Source organism: Athene noctua, chromosome 4, assembly GCF_965140245.1.
Source record: "Athene noctua chromosome 4, bAthNoc1.hap1.1, whole genome shotgun sequence".
Lineage (NCBI taxonomy): Eukaryota > Metazoa > Chordata > Aves > Strigiformes > Strigidae > Athene > Athene noctua.
In genome coordinates, this window is record NC_134040.1 from 17311730 (window position 1) to 17331438 (window position 19709).

At 36.2% G+C, this 19709-nt stretch overlaps 1 protein-coding gene across 3 annotated transcripts in view; it reads right to left on the minus strand.

The window, feature by feature from the left end:
• TAPT1 (transmembrane anterior posterior transformation 1) overlaps window positions 1–19709 on the minus strand; it is a 50994-nt gene that overhangs the window by 11900 nt on the left and 19385 nt on the right. For all 3 annotated transcript variants that reach the window (XM_074904559.1, XM_074904560.1, XM_074904562.1), the window contains 6 exons: window positions 16607–16769; window positions 13049–13184; window positions 12134–12231; window positions 11917–11986; window positions 2332–2412; window positions 1390–1499 (listed from right to left, as the gene is read on the minus strand). In XM_074904559.1, the coding sequence (XP_074760660.1) occupies window positions 1390–1499; window positions 2332–2412; window positions 11917–11986; window positions 12134–12231; window positions 13049–13184; window positions 16607–16769 (658 nt within the window). The remainder of the gene's footprint in view (window positions 1–1389; window positions 1500–2331; window positions 2413–11916; window positions 11987–12133; window positions 12232–13048; window positions 13185–16606; window positions 16770–19709) is intronic.

Consider the following 19709-nt stretch of genomic DNA (forward strand, 5'->3'; position numbering starts at 1 on the left):
AGTCAAAGTCAGTTTTTCTGAGGTTTAATCGCACCCTTCAACAGATGAGCCTATATAAAGTAACTTGCATATATATATAACAAACTACACTACGCTATGTTTTAGGAATTGAATGAGACTTTTAAAAGCATTTACTGAATTTGAAGATCATCAGAAACATGAAGTAAAAGAAATCATGTTTACTTTGTTCCTACAGTTCATCATTTGCTTTAAGCTACATGAAAGGTAGCACTGGGATCAAATTAAACAAATGAGAGCTTATTTTTATAACAAGCAAGTGATCTCATGAAAAAGCAAATTGTATTACAAGATGAATGAAGCTTTTCTTTCTCTTCAAAACAGTTCTGCATATTAAGACAGAAAAGCATCTATTTTAAGGAAAAGTGGCAGGGCAACTTGCACTGCAGGTGTTCAGAACTTCTGAAAAAAGCATGACCCAGCAACAATAAATCTTCAGAACTTCATACAAAAAATACAAAGTTTGTTAAATGAACCTTGCAAAATTGTCACTCACTACCTCTATTCTCCAGCTGTTTCAGCACACTGAAGCATGCTACAGTTTTGGCTAGCATGACTTCATTATTGCTCTTTTCCACACTCTGTATATGAACGTAGGGCATGCATAAATGCCTCCAGCACAAAGGAATTTATTAAGTACACCTATTGGACTTGTTTCTATATCGTAAAACGTAGGTACTTTAGAAAAAGATAGCACTTCCAAGTTCTGATCTCGTTTCCTGAAAAGGGGTTTTAATAGTGCAAAAAATGCTAATTAATCTCTCATAAATATATCAAGGGTATTTGAATCCACACAACATGCAAGACAAATGGCCAACATATCATGCTGCAACACACAAAAAGTAATCTCATCTTGTACTTTAAAAGAAGGACTGCATAATATATACAGCCTAAGAAATTTCAGGAGTGGGAAACTACTTCAAATTATTGCTCCAGGGACAGTGGAAAAATATATCTCTGATTTCAGATTCCATCTATTTTTACTAAAGTCTGAATTTTAACCTACAATCCATTCTGTTAGAAAAAAGTAGAAGCTCTGTCTAGACTGCAGAAGTAGTAACCTGTCAATTTAACCAGTGATCTGCCAGTTACGCAAACTGTAGTTATTACGTGAACTGTTACACAACACTTTCAATAATTTATGGATCTGGAACTACCTATTTGGAAGCAGAGGTGTTTGTTCCACATTATAAAGACCCTCAGAAGCATACTGTACCAGAAACATACCAAACTTTCCCAAATGATACCCTATTTATGAAAATAACAATTTTCAGATTTTCTGTGCTGGAACCAATTTTAATATTTAAAAAAATATGAACAAAATAAACAGCAACTTAAAATAGCACTCAGCATTCCAAACAGAATACCTACATCTGCTGTGATGTCATTGAATTTTGTTATAAAGGCATGTTTCACAATATCCACCACAATTTCTGAAGCAACCACCATGCAAACATCTGGGAACAACACCCAAAGATGATCTGAAGGTTGGGAAGAAACAAGTGAGGCTGATTAATTTGATGCCAGTATACAAACCAAAAATTACAACACTTTTACTCAACAGTAAAAAATTTTCAAGAGTCTGAAGTCTGTGACTCTCTATCACCACTCAGCATGTAGTGTGCAAGTCCTTGCTTAGTTCATTGCTGTATTATACAATCACACCACAGGACTGGGTTCCAAAGCCTTTACTTCGTAAAGCTCTATCTCTACAAGGAAGACAATCTTTGCACATATTATATAGGTGTTCAGGGTGTATGTGGAATAGACAGAGCTCTTGCGATTTTAGATGCTTAAGGTAAAATACAGGTAGACTGGTAACACTGAAGTAAAATACACCACACAGCTCAGGGCTCAAAATTATTAAAATGAAGTTTTAATAAAGTAAAATCCAAATTTTACTCAATATTTATTCAATATAGTATTAAAATCCTAAGCATAATCACTATTAAATTATGAATGGAAATTTTCACATAAACTTCTATCAAACTTCAATCTCAGTAGCCTCACAAAATAAAATTCTCTAGGGGATCCTTCATCCTCAGTGTACTCCAAGGAAAGAAAAGGGCTGAGAAGACACTACTCGAAACATAAATGCATGTTAGTAGCATTACAACATATACTTCTAGCAGAAAGGATAGTCACTCATACAAAAAAGCCAGAAATTGAAAAACAAGAATCTCAGGTATTTGACAAATTAAGATTCCTCAATTAAATGTCCTGGTTACCTTATCTTTCAGATCAAGGGAAAAAGCAAGAGATACAGTTGTCAGCACAGAAATCTGTCATTTAACTTTTTACTAGTTTGCTCACCTGGATTCCATGAGAACTGTTCCATATTTCTTAGACATACAATTAGTAGCAGCACGTAATTGGTGAACCTCTCCTTTATATCTAGTTAAAAAAAAAAAACAGTCGTCAACTCCAAAGAAACATTTATTTACATACATAGGTATCTACTCATTCTGAGGTTCTATGATTTATTAAGTCTTGTATTAGACAATCTTTTCCACAAATTATCTGACAGATTTTAAGGGAAGAGATGCTGGGTATCTCACTATGAACAGAATCTCTGCACTGTACTGTGGCCTAACTGCAGGTCCATCCAATGCTGCATCAACTTAGGGTTCCCAGCATCAGAATGGACTTTAGTTATGACTTGCTGTCACCTTTTCTAATACATTAATAAAGTCATCTTTCTTGATAAAGTTTGTGCATTTCTTGTGGGATTCAAAAAGAATCAGCACCTTCTGGTGCAAAAGTGAAGACAATACACCTGTTTGTCATTTCAAGTTATTAGCAAGACTAAAATTTTATTTTCTACAGATCAGATACCCAAATTGGTATATACTGGGTCCAATAGTAGAGGAAAAAAGAAAAGTGTTTCAAGACAACTATTACACCTTATTTAGAAGGTTCCTACTAGTCTTTCATTGCCACCTTAAAAGCAAACAGCAGGATACATCAGCTCAGTTATCAAAACTGTAAGAACTGTAACACAAAAGCAGTCCAACTTGAGATGGAGTCCTATGACTTGTCCTCCCTGACTAGGCAGAGCCTTTTTTTTCTAGTTTGATGTCCTATCTCCAGAAATGACATGTACAGCTTGCTTCAGGAAGCATCATAGTTTTTAGCATATTAAAAAAACCTCCCTGAAATTGTATTATTGAAAAGAGCAGTAAAACCTAAAATGTCATGTCACCACAAATTAGCAAGCCTGAAGAAGTCTTTTTAGAAGACATAATTATTAGAAAAAATCTGTGAAGATACTGTTATTGCCTGTTACACCTGTTAATAATCATGACCAGTTTCTTTGTGGGCAAGTAAACTCCAAGTCCAATGGGTTAATTTCCTTAAGCACATCAAATATTCAGTGGGATTCTACCTACTGAACATAGAAATGTTCAGATGAACACCCAAGCATTGAGCTGGCCAAAAAAATTTGGCTCTGACTTTGTGTCAACAGCTTCCATCATCTCTTAACTGACTACAGACCAAAGACACTGTTCACGGGTGCAGTTACGACATTCTAGTATTATTCTCTATACCTCATTTAAAGAAAGTTTCAAAAAATATCGGCAAGGGGAAGGGAGCTAAAAGAAGAAGGAAGGGAGCTAAAAGAAGAAGGAAGGGAGCTAAAAGAAAAGAACAACTCCTCCAAGAGAGGGGAACAAAAAGCACACAAAATTCAAGAAGAATGAGACCGCATGAACACATGTGAAAAAGCACATTTTGGGATACATAAACTCTTCTCTCAGTATGGTCTGGGAAAGGGTCAGAGGAAGCACAAATTTCCAAAACAGGACAACAGCATATGTATGAGAGAAGAAACAAACAAATCCTTAAGTAAAATAAATTTAAATACCAGAAAAAACAGGACACAGTTGAAGTCCTAACCCTAATTTTTTGGTTTCCTGCCAGTAACACTTCAACAAGTCAAATATGTTCTTCTATGCTTCTGAATTCACCAAATACTACCCCAATTACCAGAATACAGTATTTTCTGATAAATCTAGTTATGAGATATCACTTGGAACTATCACCAGTGGATCAATATGCAGTCTAGCATTCCTTGATCTATATTCTCTATCACACCCATTAGTGACTTGAAAATAATCACTGAGTTTTCAGACTTTTGCCCAAAATCTCAAAAAGGTTTCATCTTGTATTTCCCATGTTGCATACTTCCACAACACATCACTGATCAGCAACGCATAAGACAACACACAGATCCCAGAAAGGCCTGTATGGGGAGAAATTCTCAAGTGGGAAGGACCTTAATTCAGGCTGAAACATTAAAGCATATCCCAAGCCAATCCTTCAGACATTTATTACCTACTCAGTATATATTAGCTCACCAGTCAAGAAGATTAAATTGAGAAGGGACATCTTTGGATTAAATTTCCTCTTATGTTGTAATAATAAACATTTCAACCCCCACTCATTTCTGAGACTGGATGACAGGCTGACACTATTTTTCCCCTCTGCTTATTTTTCCTGTTCTCACTGGCCTCCCTTCTAATCTGTTATCTCTGCTGCCACAGCTGTTCAAGGCTGCTTGGAGTAAGAGGAATGAGTGAAGCTGCTCTGCTTCATCCTTGTCTCTCTCATCAACTGATTGTCAGAGGCACAAGCAAGGGAGAAAGGGCATTTTACAGCAGCTTCAACAGTAAACCCAAATGATTCAGAAACTAATTTCATTTCCCACCTGCAAGGACAAGGACAAAAAAGGCTTCAGAAATCCAAACCAACCAGTTTTAATCAGTCCTAAATCCCAACTAAAATTTTAGAATACAAAATATGCACCAATAATGTTTCATCATTTATTATGAATTTGTTTGATGTTGTACATGTACTTTTTTTTTTTAAATAGGTGAGGAGAATTTCCTGTACTGTGTATTGTGAGTTCTTCGATGATGTGGTGAACTATAGAACAAGTGAGGCTTCATCCCTAGATTCACACATACAGACATGCTCTTGAAGAATAAAGGGAAAATGAATTACTGTATTTGTGAATCTGGGGGAAGTGACAAGCCACCAGTGTTAGTGTTCAGTTACAGAGAGTGCAGGTACTGGCAAAAGGAAGTGTCTCTATTCTGCTTTAGCATGACAAAGAGCAAAGTGGGAAGAAAAAGGGATCTCTCTTCTTCATGATCCATCATGACAACCCTTAGTAACATTGATATAAGCCATTTGAACATATCCCACAAAATGTTGGTGACAAACATATCCCAAACTATTTTTCAGTTAGAATACAGTACAGCTTTAATAACTGTACTGGGTCTGGCTGAGCCGGCATTGGTTTTCCCCTACAGCAGCTCTCCTGGTGCTGTGGTTTAAGCTGGGAGCTGGCAGGGTGTTGATAGCACCCTGGTGTTGTGGCTGCTGCTGAGCAGTGCTTACACAGCACCAAGGCTCTTCCCGACATTTCCCCCAGTGGGACGGGGGGGCAAGATCTCGGGAGGGGACACAGCCAGGACAGCTGACCCGAACTGACCAAAGGGATATTCCAGACCATGTCCCGTCTGCTCAGTGTAAAGCTGGGAGAAAGGAGGAAGGGGGTGGGGTCACCCTTGGTCCTCCGAGGCAACCACTACGTGTATGGGAGCCCTGCTCCTGAGAAGCCTGACAGCACCTCTTCATGGGAAGGAGAGAATAAATGTGTTGGGTTTTTTTTTTTCTTTTCCATGTGCGGACCTTTGCTTCACTTGGCTTATATTAAAACTGCTTTTGTTTTACCCACAAGGGTTGGACTATCTTATTTTCTTTCCCCTCTTTGCCCAGTTGATAAAACAAGGGGAAAGGGGGGGAAGTGATAGAGCGACTTGGTGGGTACCTGGCATTTAGCCAAGGTCAAACCACCACAATAACCCTTTTCCATTATAAGACAGGGTTAAACGACAGCCGAAACAACAGGCTGCGGCCATTTTAAATGGTCTTCAGCTACCTCCAGAAGCACATGATTAAGAAGTTTACTTTCTCAGTTTATGCTCCTAAATGTTAAAGAACTGACGTCTACCACTAATTCAGATATACTTATCACCCCGACTGGTCTCTTGTCAGCACATACCATACATAGACTGCATGCTAATACCATGTTTAATCTCTACTCTTAATAGGGCTGGCCCTGAAGCCTAGCTGCACATCATACTATATACTCCCCACATTTACACTCTTTAGACTATTTTGAAAGATGACACTGAATTTGCTTGTACTTCCATGCATCCGCTGGTGGTGCAGATGACTACATATGATTAAGTCTTTTCAGTTTGCTTTAAAATATCTATTTCAGTATATTGGAAAGGGAAAGGAAGAATCGGACATTCCAAGACTTAGTACATCCGAATTTGGTGGTCATGTGTCAAAATCTAACCACAATATACCTTCCTCCATGAAGATAAATCATGTCGGCCTATTAAGGTTGTCATATGAATAGAGGTGGCAAACATTTATTTCAAAGCCAGTAACATGCACATAGCCATAAATGCAATAGAGGAAGAAAGCAAGATGTACTTTTCTCTGCTGGTTCTGTGAAGTAAAGCCCAAAAAAGGATTGCACATAGTCAAATCAGATTTTAAATACTTTCACCCCACTTACCCTGCTATTCCACTATGAGTGGAATTCTATGCCCACATTAATAACACATTCTGAACTTCTATAAATCCTTCTGGAAAACGGAGTCACTCAGCTTAAAGGACCGATAGTATCAGAGACCTGAAGTTAAATTGCTAATGTGTCAGAGGGTATCGTCACTTTTAAAAAGCATGTAAATACTACAGAAATGCATGTGACTGGTAATAAAGGATGTTCTTAGGACAACACTACATCCAGTACGGACTAGTGTAATTAATTAGCCAATATCCCAAACAATTGATTACTGAACTCCTTCAGGAAGGACCTGAACTCTGAAGAACCTGGGTACTTCGCAGTGGTAACTAACAAGAAGGGCAGTGAGATCCCAAGAACAGAGATCCAGAAGTGGCACTTCTACTCTCCTGGGAAGAAAATACTCTTTAAAACACCTAGTTATTTCCTTCCAGATTTTTGACACATCATGCAGGCATCCTTAATCAGAAAGTAAAATATAATTCTGACCATGTTAATCATACTGTTTATATGTTTAGATCAAAAGCTGGTTATAAACCATAGTGTGTAAGAAGTGGAACAACATTTTTTGGTTTACATCTCAGCAGATTCTAAGTAACTCTGGTGACAACTACCTCTTAATAAGTGACCAAAGCACAAGAAAGGATCAAAGACTGAACAAGTAATCATCAAGGAGGCACCAATCTTAAATGTACTCTTGCCCCCAAATCCCTGATCCTTAAATTGAACAACTGGATTAGAATAATGGTATTTAAAAACCTAAACCCACACGAGAAAGCAGACTCAATTCCAGATATCAAAGGTAAAAATAACGGCTGTTCAATATTTTGATCAAAGCCAAAGAGACTGATAAATTGGGAACAAAGCAGAAAGAATTAAGGAAAAAAATGATAAAGAAAAAAACCTGAAATTCCTAAAGCTTCACAAGAAATGTTAAAATTTTGAGATGAGACGTTTAAAAAACAAGGAATAATCTGGCCAAACAACCAACAGCAAATAACATAATGCACTGCACCTAATGTAATACTATGTATGAGGTACAACTGTATTTTGTGAAAAATTTAGTTTAGAGCACAGCTGGAAATTAAAATAAGACATGGAAAAGTATAAAGGAAGGCAGCATGCTGGGCTTTCAATAATGACGGAAAAGCTTCTCTTTACAATTTTGGTCTCCTAAAAAATTAGCTTACAGGTATCTATTTGAAAAAGAGAATATACTGTTTAAATTTAGGGAGTATTTCTTCCTGCTACACCAAAGTTTTATGCCTCCTCTATAGAAGTCTTTTCCAATGGCCACAGTGTTTAGATTAACATAAGTTTCCCAGTAAAAGCCAGAGTGACAATGCGAAAGTAATTTTGCTGCAGCTGACAAACCAAAGCTGCAGGAGCCTGTATGGATGAAATCACAGATTCTGTAGCTAGTCTCAAGCAGCTATACAAACCCCAAGATCTCTGTTGACCTCCTACACCTAAAAGATAATAGGTATGGTTTTATTAGGTAACCGTGTAATCAGTGTGTAACTCATGGTCTGTTCAATTAGTTTTTATGTAGATGATTCACAGTTCTTTTAGACCTGAAGTTTTAATGAATTAGCTGTTACAGCAGAATTTTAAATGGCTATACAATGGTGAGGAGGATCACTGACGCCACTGACCTGAAGCCCAGAACCAGAAATACTGGGAAAAATAGTACAGCCACACATCGGCTTGCTATCCACAAGCCAGTGCTGAGCACAATGCCATGTGAAAATGATTTCACGATGCCCAGATCTAAACTGGTAGCTTAGTGGCACTTCATATCCTGGTGTCTTGCAATGTAGCATCTCCAATAACATGCAGAGTTCTGCAAAGTACTTCAATACATGATATTGCACATGTCTTAGGAAGTACAATTGGAACAGTTAATTTCTATTTTCATGTTTCTATTCACAAGATTACTTGTTTTTGAATTCTATTTGTAGCAACTTCTCTTGAACACAATGTCTAGTCTAGAGGTCACTGATATTTTTCTGTTAGTTCATATTTTTCTTTTGATATGTTAGATAAGGGAGTTTTACCTATTCACAAGTTCGTCGGGTATCTCTATGAGATTGACCTTACTTTCTTCCCCCCAAGAATTAGTATATTTAACTTCTGTGTACTAATAAGTACCTTTTCACAAAATTTAAACCAGATGTTTGAGACAACAGTAATATTTTGAGCAGAGCCCCAGAAAACGTGGGGCAATGGGGCATCCATTCAGTCTATCTAAGCTTAATCAGCTACTGTTGCCATGTTACCTTGCAGCAGATACTGCAGACCTGAGAAACAGCTGGAACAAACTGAGAGAAAGGTGGGAAATACATGGAGGAATCTATATTTAGTGCTTTATTTTAGCAATTTAGTTCACTCCAGGTATGAAGTTTAAGCACATTGTGCTCTAGGATGCACAAGTGTAAGGAACTGAAAGAATTAATGCCTCAAAGATTCATCGACACAGAAAATGTCAAGGACAAGCTGTGACCTTTGTGATTAGTGGAAGGAATGCTGCCCATGGAAGTGCAAAGTGTATCAAAGAATTCATGCCCCCCGGTCCCTTGCAGCTGCCTTGTCAGATTCCTTGGGAAAGTCTCAAAGGGGGGAATTGTAGCCTTGTAGCCCGCACAAATGTTTCTCAGCAAGCACAAGGACCACTGATCACTGGCTCTATTGCGTAAGCCCAATACTTTGTGGCTCTGTTGTGTAAGCCTGATACCATGCAGACCTTGCTTTATGGTTAAGAGGTGAGCACAACCACAGACTCAACTGGACAAGAAGGTTGGTGCACTCTGTTCTCCCTCAACACATGCTCAGAACCCATGCTCCACCTCCCCCGCCCCCCGTCTCTCATGGAAATGACTTCATGCAATACCTGCCTCTGTCTAGTATGCTAATCAACTAATAAGATGAACTTAAAAAGGTGACAGAACACTTTGCTGTGTGTGCACCCATCACGCAAGATCACTAGACCCGAGACAAACTGGAATCTGGGGTGGGGATCCAGATTTCTTTGACTCTCTTCCTCTCTCTTCCTTTTCTTTCCTTATAGATTTATAAAAGGCCACATTACTTATTATCCTTTTCCAAATTTAAATTGTTTCCTACCACAAGTAAAACATTTTAACTGGTCGCTTGTTTCATTTCATCTTAATTTAACCCAAGGGAACCACAGAACCTTTACGAATCTCTGGGCTCTCTGGTGTGGTTACAACAAGGCACTCCAAAGGCTAATTGGAAGCTCAGTCCACAGGACCAGACTAGCCTTAGTTCCAGGCGTAGGATGTAGCATTGACACAGCATGCCAATGCAAGATGCATTACCATTCAGCTGCAGGAAATAAAACATTTAAAGGATAACAAAGTTATCAGAATACATGAACTGAAGAACCGATCCATCCTTACTGAAGCTGTGATGCAGTAAATCTGTTCAAGTTCAAAAGAGGTGAAAATCTCTTCTGAAAACCTGTTTACGTTATTTATCTATGAGAAGAAAAACACTACTGTTTATAACCATACTGAGAGGTGTTCCAGCAAAAGTTATCAGTTTGAAGGGAATAAATGAGTTTTGTGAACTCTATGTGTGTACTCACCTGCTTCCATTCTGGTATAATGAATGGCATCACTTTTTCCACCAAGTGATAAAGAGAGACCTGATACTGCTATTACAGGTCTTCAATAATAATGTCTAGCAATAAAATATTGATATACATTTATTCTACCATACTATTGCAGGTGCTTTTTATGGAGGAAATTACTAGCCATTTCTAAGAGCAGTCCCTCATTTATTTCAAGACTTAAAATCAAGAAAGAGGCCTCACCCTGCAGTATGAAAGTGAGGTATATACTTAAAATTATTTTCTGAGAGTATTGTTATTAATGAAAGAAAATTTAAGAAAACTCAACTGTGTTTCCCATCAATATCTTAGTAAACATCACTTTTAGATGTTCTCACTGTAAAGTTAAATAAACTTAATTTTTAAAATATAAGTATTTAAATATTGGAAACAAAAACACATACTATTAACACAGAATAAATATCAACTCAGCTGGGAAGATTAGTTTTTTTTGTTTTTAATAACTTCTATGAGGTAGATTAAAATTTAGTGCTAATTTTTCTGTTATGTAATATATTTTAAGATTTTATGTCAATAGTCTTTCATCCAAAGCATCACAAAACAATTGCCATTTAACTTTTGCATGTAATATCATTGAAGTTTGCAGATGAATTTGAAAAAAAAAAAAACAACCAAAAAAACCCCCAACCAATCACATCAACCACCAGAATTCAAAACCTGACGCAAGCCTACTGAAAGTTTAACTCTTGATTAAAAAAATCCAAATCATTTGTTTTCAAATAAGCAGGTACATTAACCTACTGAACACTTGAGTTTTCTGGTTTAAAAAACTAGGAGTTGGAATGAAAAAATATATTCTATTTTGGTTGCTTATCTGTATAAATAGCTTTGACCAAAAAAGTCATATGCACAAAATAATGGAATATACGCTAAGAATAGAAGATATTAGAGGCAGCTCTAGTACAACCTTAAAGTATAATCTTTCCTATTATTTTGAAACCAAGAATTCAACAAATATTTCAGATGGCAGATACCAGTATTAGAAAGACCCTCCATCAAAGCACACCTGTAACAGCTTTTCCTCAGGAGACATCCTGGGTAAGAGTTCCCAAATTTCATACTAAGCAGCAACACAGTTAAGAAGTGCCAGAGGCATAACATGTTTCCTAAGTACCCTCTACTACTATCTTGATAGCATATCAAAAGTTAGTCAATTCTGGCATTTCCTTCACAAGCCAGCTACTTCATCATTACATTCTTTTTGGCAAGGGGGAAAGTATTTCAAGATTCATTCTCACAACTGCCAAATAACATGCATCCCAATATCATTGTCAACATAGCACACTACAAAGTCAACTTTCTGGAAACAGAAGACTTCAGACATTTTGAAGCATGGGTATTTTGAATACCGTAACTTAAAACTTAAATTTGTATTTAAAAATAACTAACACACAGCCAATAGGTTGTTTTAGCACCTCAAATGAAAACCAGCCATTTAAGCAAAAACAGTGTTCCTAGAAGTGGAATTCCAATTTTGTCCTACTGAACCAAACAGTAATAGAGGAGATGAGGAATTCAAGTCAGAATGCTCAAATTCACCAACATAAAGCTGTTTTAACAACAATATTAAATAAATTAATAAATTAAAAAATCAGCCTCTCAATTCACATTTTCACCTGATTCGCATAACTATACATACCGCTATTTGACATTTGAAAAAGATTGTTCTTCTCAAACTTCTTGAAAACACTTCCTTTTATTTCAACAAACTGCAATTTTTAAAAACAGTTAGTTAATTTTTATTGATAAAAAACTGATATAAACAAATCAGACAAATAATATGCAACTAGACATATAATTCACAAAGATGAAGCATGCTAAAAAAAATTAGCTATATAACAAAGCTACATACTTACATTATTGGACATCATGATGGTAAGCAGTGATTTATTGTGGGAGTTGAAGGCCACATTAAGGGTTGTTGCTTGAACCATTATAAAAATAGCATGCGCGACTAGATAGCAGGGTTAAGGAAGTGTATCTGGAAATAATTTCCCTGCACAACAGTACTGAACAGCACCAAAACTCTAACTACCTATTTTGTTTCCAAAGTTTAACAAAAAAGTCTCTATCTCCCTGTTAACTGGATTTACAGCAAGACGGTACTTTACCTATGTAATGTACACACAGCACTTTGTAACATTTGTTAATTTTTTCTTGTTTTAAAAGAGCCCAGTGACATTAGTCATGAGAAAGAGCAATACAACCTGAAGGAAAAAATTCTCAAAGAAAGATTCAGAATTAGACTAAGGATTTCAGAGAAAACTGGGGTAAGTACAAGAATTCTAAACTCATCACAACATCTGTCTCTTTACATATAATTTTTACCAGTTCACAGTAAGGTTACTTCACACTGAACTCATCTGCATCCTGAATATTCATTTTTCCCTTAATTTGAATAAAATGTTCTCAAGCTAGATGTTTGCAACATTCCACTAAATAACAAAACCCCACTGTCTTCAAGACCCTATGACCCAAAATACTCAAATACAAATCTGAAATCAAAGGTTCCATGAACTATCCAATTACTGTTTATCATTTTACTACACTTTAGTTACTACAAAAGTGGCATACCATTATGAAGGGTTTTTTTTTTGAAACAGGTTAAAAGGTTTTTTCATTCATCTAAAAATACTGGTAACCTGAAAGTAAAGGAACGCTGTTTTAGGAATACTATCATTTTTTCAAATATATTAAAATAAATTAATGCAGAGCAATTACGCTGTAATTTAATTTAGAAAATTTTGCAATTTATTGAAGAAAAAGGATACAGACATAGAGCACTGCCATGAAGAAGTGTGGAATCACACCTATGTGAGCTCTTTTTCTTTCCTTAGGTTCTGTAGCTGTCCAATAAAGAGCATCCAAAATATCTTGTCCAAATGAAGACAACAGACGATCAGCCACCTAAACAGGAAGAACTTTTTACTGCCTTAAAAGCAACGTTTTTCTCTCCAACACTTGAATATGCCACCATAAGTACAGCTCAACCTAAAAATGTTTCACATATTTATCACTCTCCATCTCTTGCTCATTTCATTTCCAGTGATACTCTTTTGTATATGCAGCGGTTACTTTCCCCCTCAAATTTACCATATCCCCTTTTCAACAGTATTTACAATATATAAAACATGTAGTGTTATCTTAGATGCTTCCTTGAAAGGCATCCAAGCACAGTTCAAACTTCAGACTTTGATAATTAGTTTGGAAATTAATTAGGGAAAATTAGATTGAAAAACCTATAAAGATCTGAAGTGTAACCTAAAGAATACAGCACAAGTAAGAAAAAAACCTCCAAAAAGAGGAGGAACATCGACAGCAATCTGAGCTTGTAATTCAATACCACAGCAAGAAAGGTTACATGGAGCTCCACCACTTCATCATCAGCAAGCATGTAAAACTGAAGAGCATTACAAGGAACGACTTTTTCCTGCCTATACAATGCAGTTCAGTATTTTTAAAACTAAGCTGCATAGGACATCAAAAATAGCACTTCAAAAATTAAATTTGGTATCCCAAGGCACATGTCTGGCTGAAAAAAAGAGGTACATTTCATTGCTTACTAACTCAATTAGATGGAAATAGTTAAATATGAAAAATTATCTCTACTTAATAAAGACCACTGATATTTCCTCTTACTGCAATTTTGGACATGTTAAAGCAACACGAGGCAATATAGAACTAAGTGCATGATGTACCTGCAAATATTGAACCATACCTATTAACTAGAAAATAAGTTATTGGGATGACATAAGTAAACCTAGATTTGGTGTCATTTCCCAACTTTGTTAATTAAGAGTTCTAAAGGTAAAGATATTGAAGGGAGAGAAGTCCTTTCACTTAATCAAGCCAATGCTTATTGAAGTTTCCTAAAATATGAAGGCTGAATTAAAATAATTTTTCACTAGATGTCTCAAGTAAACTGTACTACATGCTACTCTAAGCATCCCCTATGAAATAAAATAAACAAAAACCATGAGCTGACAATTTATTATAAATCTGAAGTTCAAACAGCCATCAGTTTGAGAGATACTTACAGTGGTATTGTTTTCGGCTTTTACATTTTTTAATTATTTGGTTCCTGCTCATTGTGATGACCCATTGAGTAATTACACCTGGTGCAGTAACACCAACTACAGAATGCTCGGAGTTTGGTAAGTTTTTGTTCACAATATTGTGAGGGTTTTAATAGATAAAATGGTGGTTTTTACCTTCCTTTTTATTTAAGCAGTCCTTGTTTCTTAGCTGACAGGACAGAAAACATTAAAACCCACCACACAATATTGTTGCTTGTTTTTCCAAATATGACTTACCTAAACCCTACATGCCGGCTCCAGGCTCCAGCAGAATTCCATGGTGAGTGCTGTCACCAGCATAACGCACACTGGGGCTTCACAAGGAGCAGGAGCCGGTGGGTCTGAATCTAAAAAAAGAAAAGTGTCATTTAAGCCACATGTGCTGAATGCTCCCCTTAGGTTATATGGAGCATTCAGCACATAATTTGAAGATTTTGCATTCCTCATATCTGTCCCTGGACTTGCCAACAGCCGAAAACATTAGGACATTGTAAACATCTCTGCTGTTCAGTAATTTAACTAAACTAAAAAGATCTTCCTATTTCGAAAACTTGTGAAAATGTGGTCTACTACTTTAAAAAAAAAAGTGTATTTAACAGTTCCTCAAAATACTTTGCTTGCATTATTAGCAAAGACCTATAACAAAATTCACTGAAGTAGTTTAAGCAAGCCAGCATTCAAACTGTTGAAAGCTGCCTATCAACCAAGTCCTTCAGTGGGATCCCAGGACATTTTCTGCCAATACTGTGGCTGCAACCTACCACAGTAAAAAAGCCTCTTAAAAAATACACCCTCTACTTGGCATGTTGGGTTTCACAAGACACCATGGAAATTAAATACTGTTTTCAACTTCAAAGTCTAATGCAATTTTTTCAATAACTATTGAGTGGTAGCAGACTTTTCCCTTTCCTAAAAAAAGGAAACTTGGGCAGCACTTCTTAGCTGAGACACACACTTTTGGTTCTGCCAAATGTAGCAAAGAAATTCAACTCCTCATTCAAAATGGAATGGCACATGGCTTCCAATTCACAGCAAAGACTGCAGCCTCTCTTCAGTTTATGTGGTAAGCACATAGTGCTGTACTTTCTCAGCTTTAAGAGAAGTGACTTGAAGTAGTCTTGAAATAAAGAGAAATTACTATTTTGAGCACATGGATTTATTTAGTAAGTGATAATTTCTCACAGATTATGGAACTATATATGGATGAATACTTCCCAACACAACTGAAATCCACATAGTAACTCAGTGCCAATTTAATATTTCTACATATTTTTCAGCAACAAAACCCTGTGCATAAACAACTGAGGTGGTCTGTCTGATATTTATTTCATTTTGGATAATGAATTGTGATCCTTATGCAATATTTTCATATTTCATGAGGAAAGAGCAAATGTCTTTAGACAAAATATTCAGATTTTGCACAAAGTGTAGCCCCATTTTAGCAGTCTTCAAAGGTATAACAGATGTTCAGAGAAGGATTAACATGTTATTCAGTGATCGCAGAATCCTAGTAGAGTAACTTTGGTGTACAAAGCTCTGAGTCATTCTAAGAGATTGTATTCCTACTATGTCTTATATTTGCAGGATGGAGATAAGACTGCATCTATTAAAACATTTACATTGTGAATCATCAATCACAGAATTGCAATTAAAAGTCTCATGAAGAAACAATTTTTTCCCCCATAATTTCTCTTTTACCTTACCTACCAAACCACAATTTCCTTTTCTTGTTTCACTGTATTCATTCAACTTACTGTTTATGTACTCAGACTTTTTTATGCTAGCCAGGACTGAGAGAGGTTAAGCAGTAACATGTGTCCTGGCATACAATGAAAGCTATACTTCCATAATGAAGAATTAAAAAACAAATTTCATGTCTTCTACCATCTTCATTCTCTGCTCTCTCTCATGATCTTACCACTACTTCCAATCAATAGTATCTACTTTTGTCAGTAAGGTCAAAACCTCATTAATTTCACTTCTTGCATTTCAGTTTAAGACACATCATCTTCCACTTCCAGTTCTCAATTTTCATTCAACTAAATTAATAAGCTCCAGGAATTAGGCAATATGAAACAGTATCTACAAAACTTATTTTTCACAAACTTGTCTGTTTCACTGCATCTAGGTTTATTAATATGGGTGTGTGCACATTTATGAGAACACAAGATATTCTAAGTACAAATACTGTAATACAATATTTTAGACAGTCTGAAAAAAGCATGCTCGATATTCTGATGCCAACATTCTTACCTCAAGCATGTTATAGATGATGTAGAGCTTTATGACAGACTGTCCCCTTATCAGATGATACATCATAGAGTAGTCAACATAGTGCATCATGAAGTAGCAGATGACCAATATAACTCCTTTGAGAACATCACATACCTGAGCAGGTTGTAGCAAACGTCTATCACTGAAATACAAAGGCCAAAAAGTTCCACTAAATGTCATATATCCACAAAATACCAATGTTACCAAGTCAATAGGAATTTATAGAAGCTGTTAATCAAAGATGTAATTTAATGTATTTTATTACTGCCCCTTCCCATGCCCCTCACTCCAACACATAAGAAACAGCATGACAGTAATACACATTAATAGATCATGCTCCTGAACAGGACCACATTCTCTTATCTGCCACATCTATTTAGGTTAAAATACTACATTTCTTGGGTAAGAGCTCCCACTTGCTAAGAACCTTTTGCATGCACGTCCTTTGGCTTTTAATTTACCTTCCCTCTTCCAGCCAATTCTACATATCATTTTGACTTTCCCAGTTACAGAAATTGTATTTGCTGTAACCAAAAGAAAAGGAAATTAAGCATTCATCTCCAGTTTCAGCATAATGAACCAGATGCTAAGGATTAGGTTCTAAATGCAATTCCATATCTTCTTTTAGCTCTAAACTCTGAAGCAATAAGTGCAAAAAATTTGACATCAGAGCCTGAGGTTGATCTTGAACCAATGCAGAAGTTTTCTACCTATAGTACCATAACTAACCCAGAAGACTAAATGCATCATTACACAATTCCATCCTATAAACTAAAACCACAGGAAGAAAGTAGCTTTATCTCAATTGCCACAATGGCAGCCTTAAGCATAACAAATTTGCAAGGCAGTATTTACTTGTCTATTTACTTTGTTTAGTATTAATAGAATGGAAAGCATTTAAAAAGTCTTCAAAGTAAGTCAAAAGGTTATCGGAGAATTAAATACAAAAAGATAGGGAAATAATTTCTATTACAGGTATTTCTTTTTAATATACACTGAAAGGCTTTTGCAGAAGTTAATGTTTCACAAAAGTCAGAACCAATTAGCAGAATGCAAGTTATGAATTTTCATTTTCTGTATTCTTGAAATCAGTAGGTTATCCAGAGATTAGACAATGGTCCCATTATTTTTTTTTCTAAACAGGTTATCAGTTTAAGTTGGTAAAAAAATCATGCTATTTAAAAAAACCCATCTGAACAATTACTTATGACCTCTAGGAATCAAGACATTCTAGAGACCCTGCAGACAAGTCAGAAATCCCAGCCACCTGACACATTCTATTTAAATATAGAGCCAGTGTTATACTTTGGGTTTCTTTGTTGTCTTCCATTCAAAAGAAAAAAGCCCTGAAGACAGCATTCATGCATTGTAACACTCATGGAACCACACAGTATCATTCTACAATGGGCAAATATATCATGCTCATTCTGGGCATATAGCACGGAAGTTTCCAGAACTCTCACACTTACAGTATTACACTTTGAACAGAGAGCAACTGCTCCTTTTGTTATATACTTTTTACTGCATAATCTGTTTTCTGAATTATAGAATTCAACCTGGTCCAGCACACCAGAATTGCTTAGAGTGGCTTTCTCAGCCTAAGAGACATTTTCTTGCTCTCAGAAGTCATCCAGTAAGAGTAACCACAATGCATTTTATTTAAGACCAAGTCCTTGACAAAAAGCGTCAGTGAATTTTCTTTGTGTCCCCCCGGCCCCCTCCTTGAGTTTTAACTAAAGACACCAATTTAAAACTTGAAGAAAACCAAAAATGTCCGTTTTCAGCACATCCAGTATTTGCCTGCTGCTTGAAGAACCTATGGCTATGCTCTTGCGTGATACATAAAAAATGCAACCTCTCCAGCTTGAAAAATAGTATTTTGAAAGTTTATTGCCCTATTTAACTACATAGGACTTAAATTATTATACTTATTTAAATAGATTATCATATATCAAAGCATGTTTATGATTATGATTACCATTCATACACTGAGTAACACAGCATGTTCCTTTTTCTCCAACCTACTTCAATTTTGGAAGCATACTCACAACATTTCAGTACGAGACCCCAGGCCAACGCTCATACTTGGCAATACAGATTGGGATAAAGTAGTAAAGGTATTATTACTCCACAGCAGTAATGCCAGGTCTTAGCATTTGAAAAAGAGAAATCAGAATTTGTTGCTCAGAATATTAGCATCTTCATTCTTCCAGCCAACACCTACCTATCACTAGAGAAGTAGTGAATACATGGTAGAGAAAACCTGAATAACAGAAGACACCCACTGTGTTTTAAATTTGGGATAGTCTCTTGTTGAAACGCACTAGTAAGCAAAACCTGTTTATGAAGTTTCTGAAGCAGTCCAGAAAGATTCTCACAGGAAAATACTCTGATGTTCACAAATCAATACAGACTGAAAAATGATCATGTTAAATGTTTTCTGGCTTACAAATAACATGCTCAGCCACCAGTACAGTCACAAGTCACAGTTATTCTGTAATTTTAACCCCATCACTCTTCTGCTTATGTTGATTTTCATCAGTATGGCTATACTCACCTGAGTGAAACCAACTCAGGAGAAGCTGAGGTAAAAGCAGATAGCAACCACCAAAGGGAAATACAAACTCTAAGAACAAAGTAAACACAAGCAAGAGTAAAACTGCTCTTCTAAAGGTGCCCTCAACTCTGAAAACTAACTCAGGAGAACAATGCCATATGAAGGTGCATCCAAACTTTCACACAGAATCCTATACACTGGAAAGACTAAGGTATTTTGAGAATGTGATGCGTACAGAACAAACTGAGTATCACTATGGTTCAATTCAGACGCTGCCTAAAAGGGTCAGGTCAACTACACTTGCCTGCTGTGCCTTACAGGAATTAAGCTTTCATAGAACAGAGTACATTCAAATAGTGGTTTTAGACAATTTTACCTCTCCAAGCGACTTTGATTTAGTTTCTCAGTAGTATAGAAATCTAGAAAAAACTGCAGTAAACATTTTTTTTCCTTGATGTTTTAACTAAAATTACATTCTATTAATGTTCTATTCAAAGCTGTGCAATAACTTGTGCTTCTCATCCA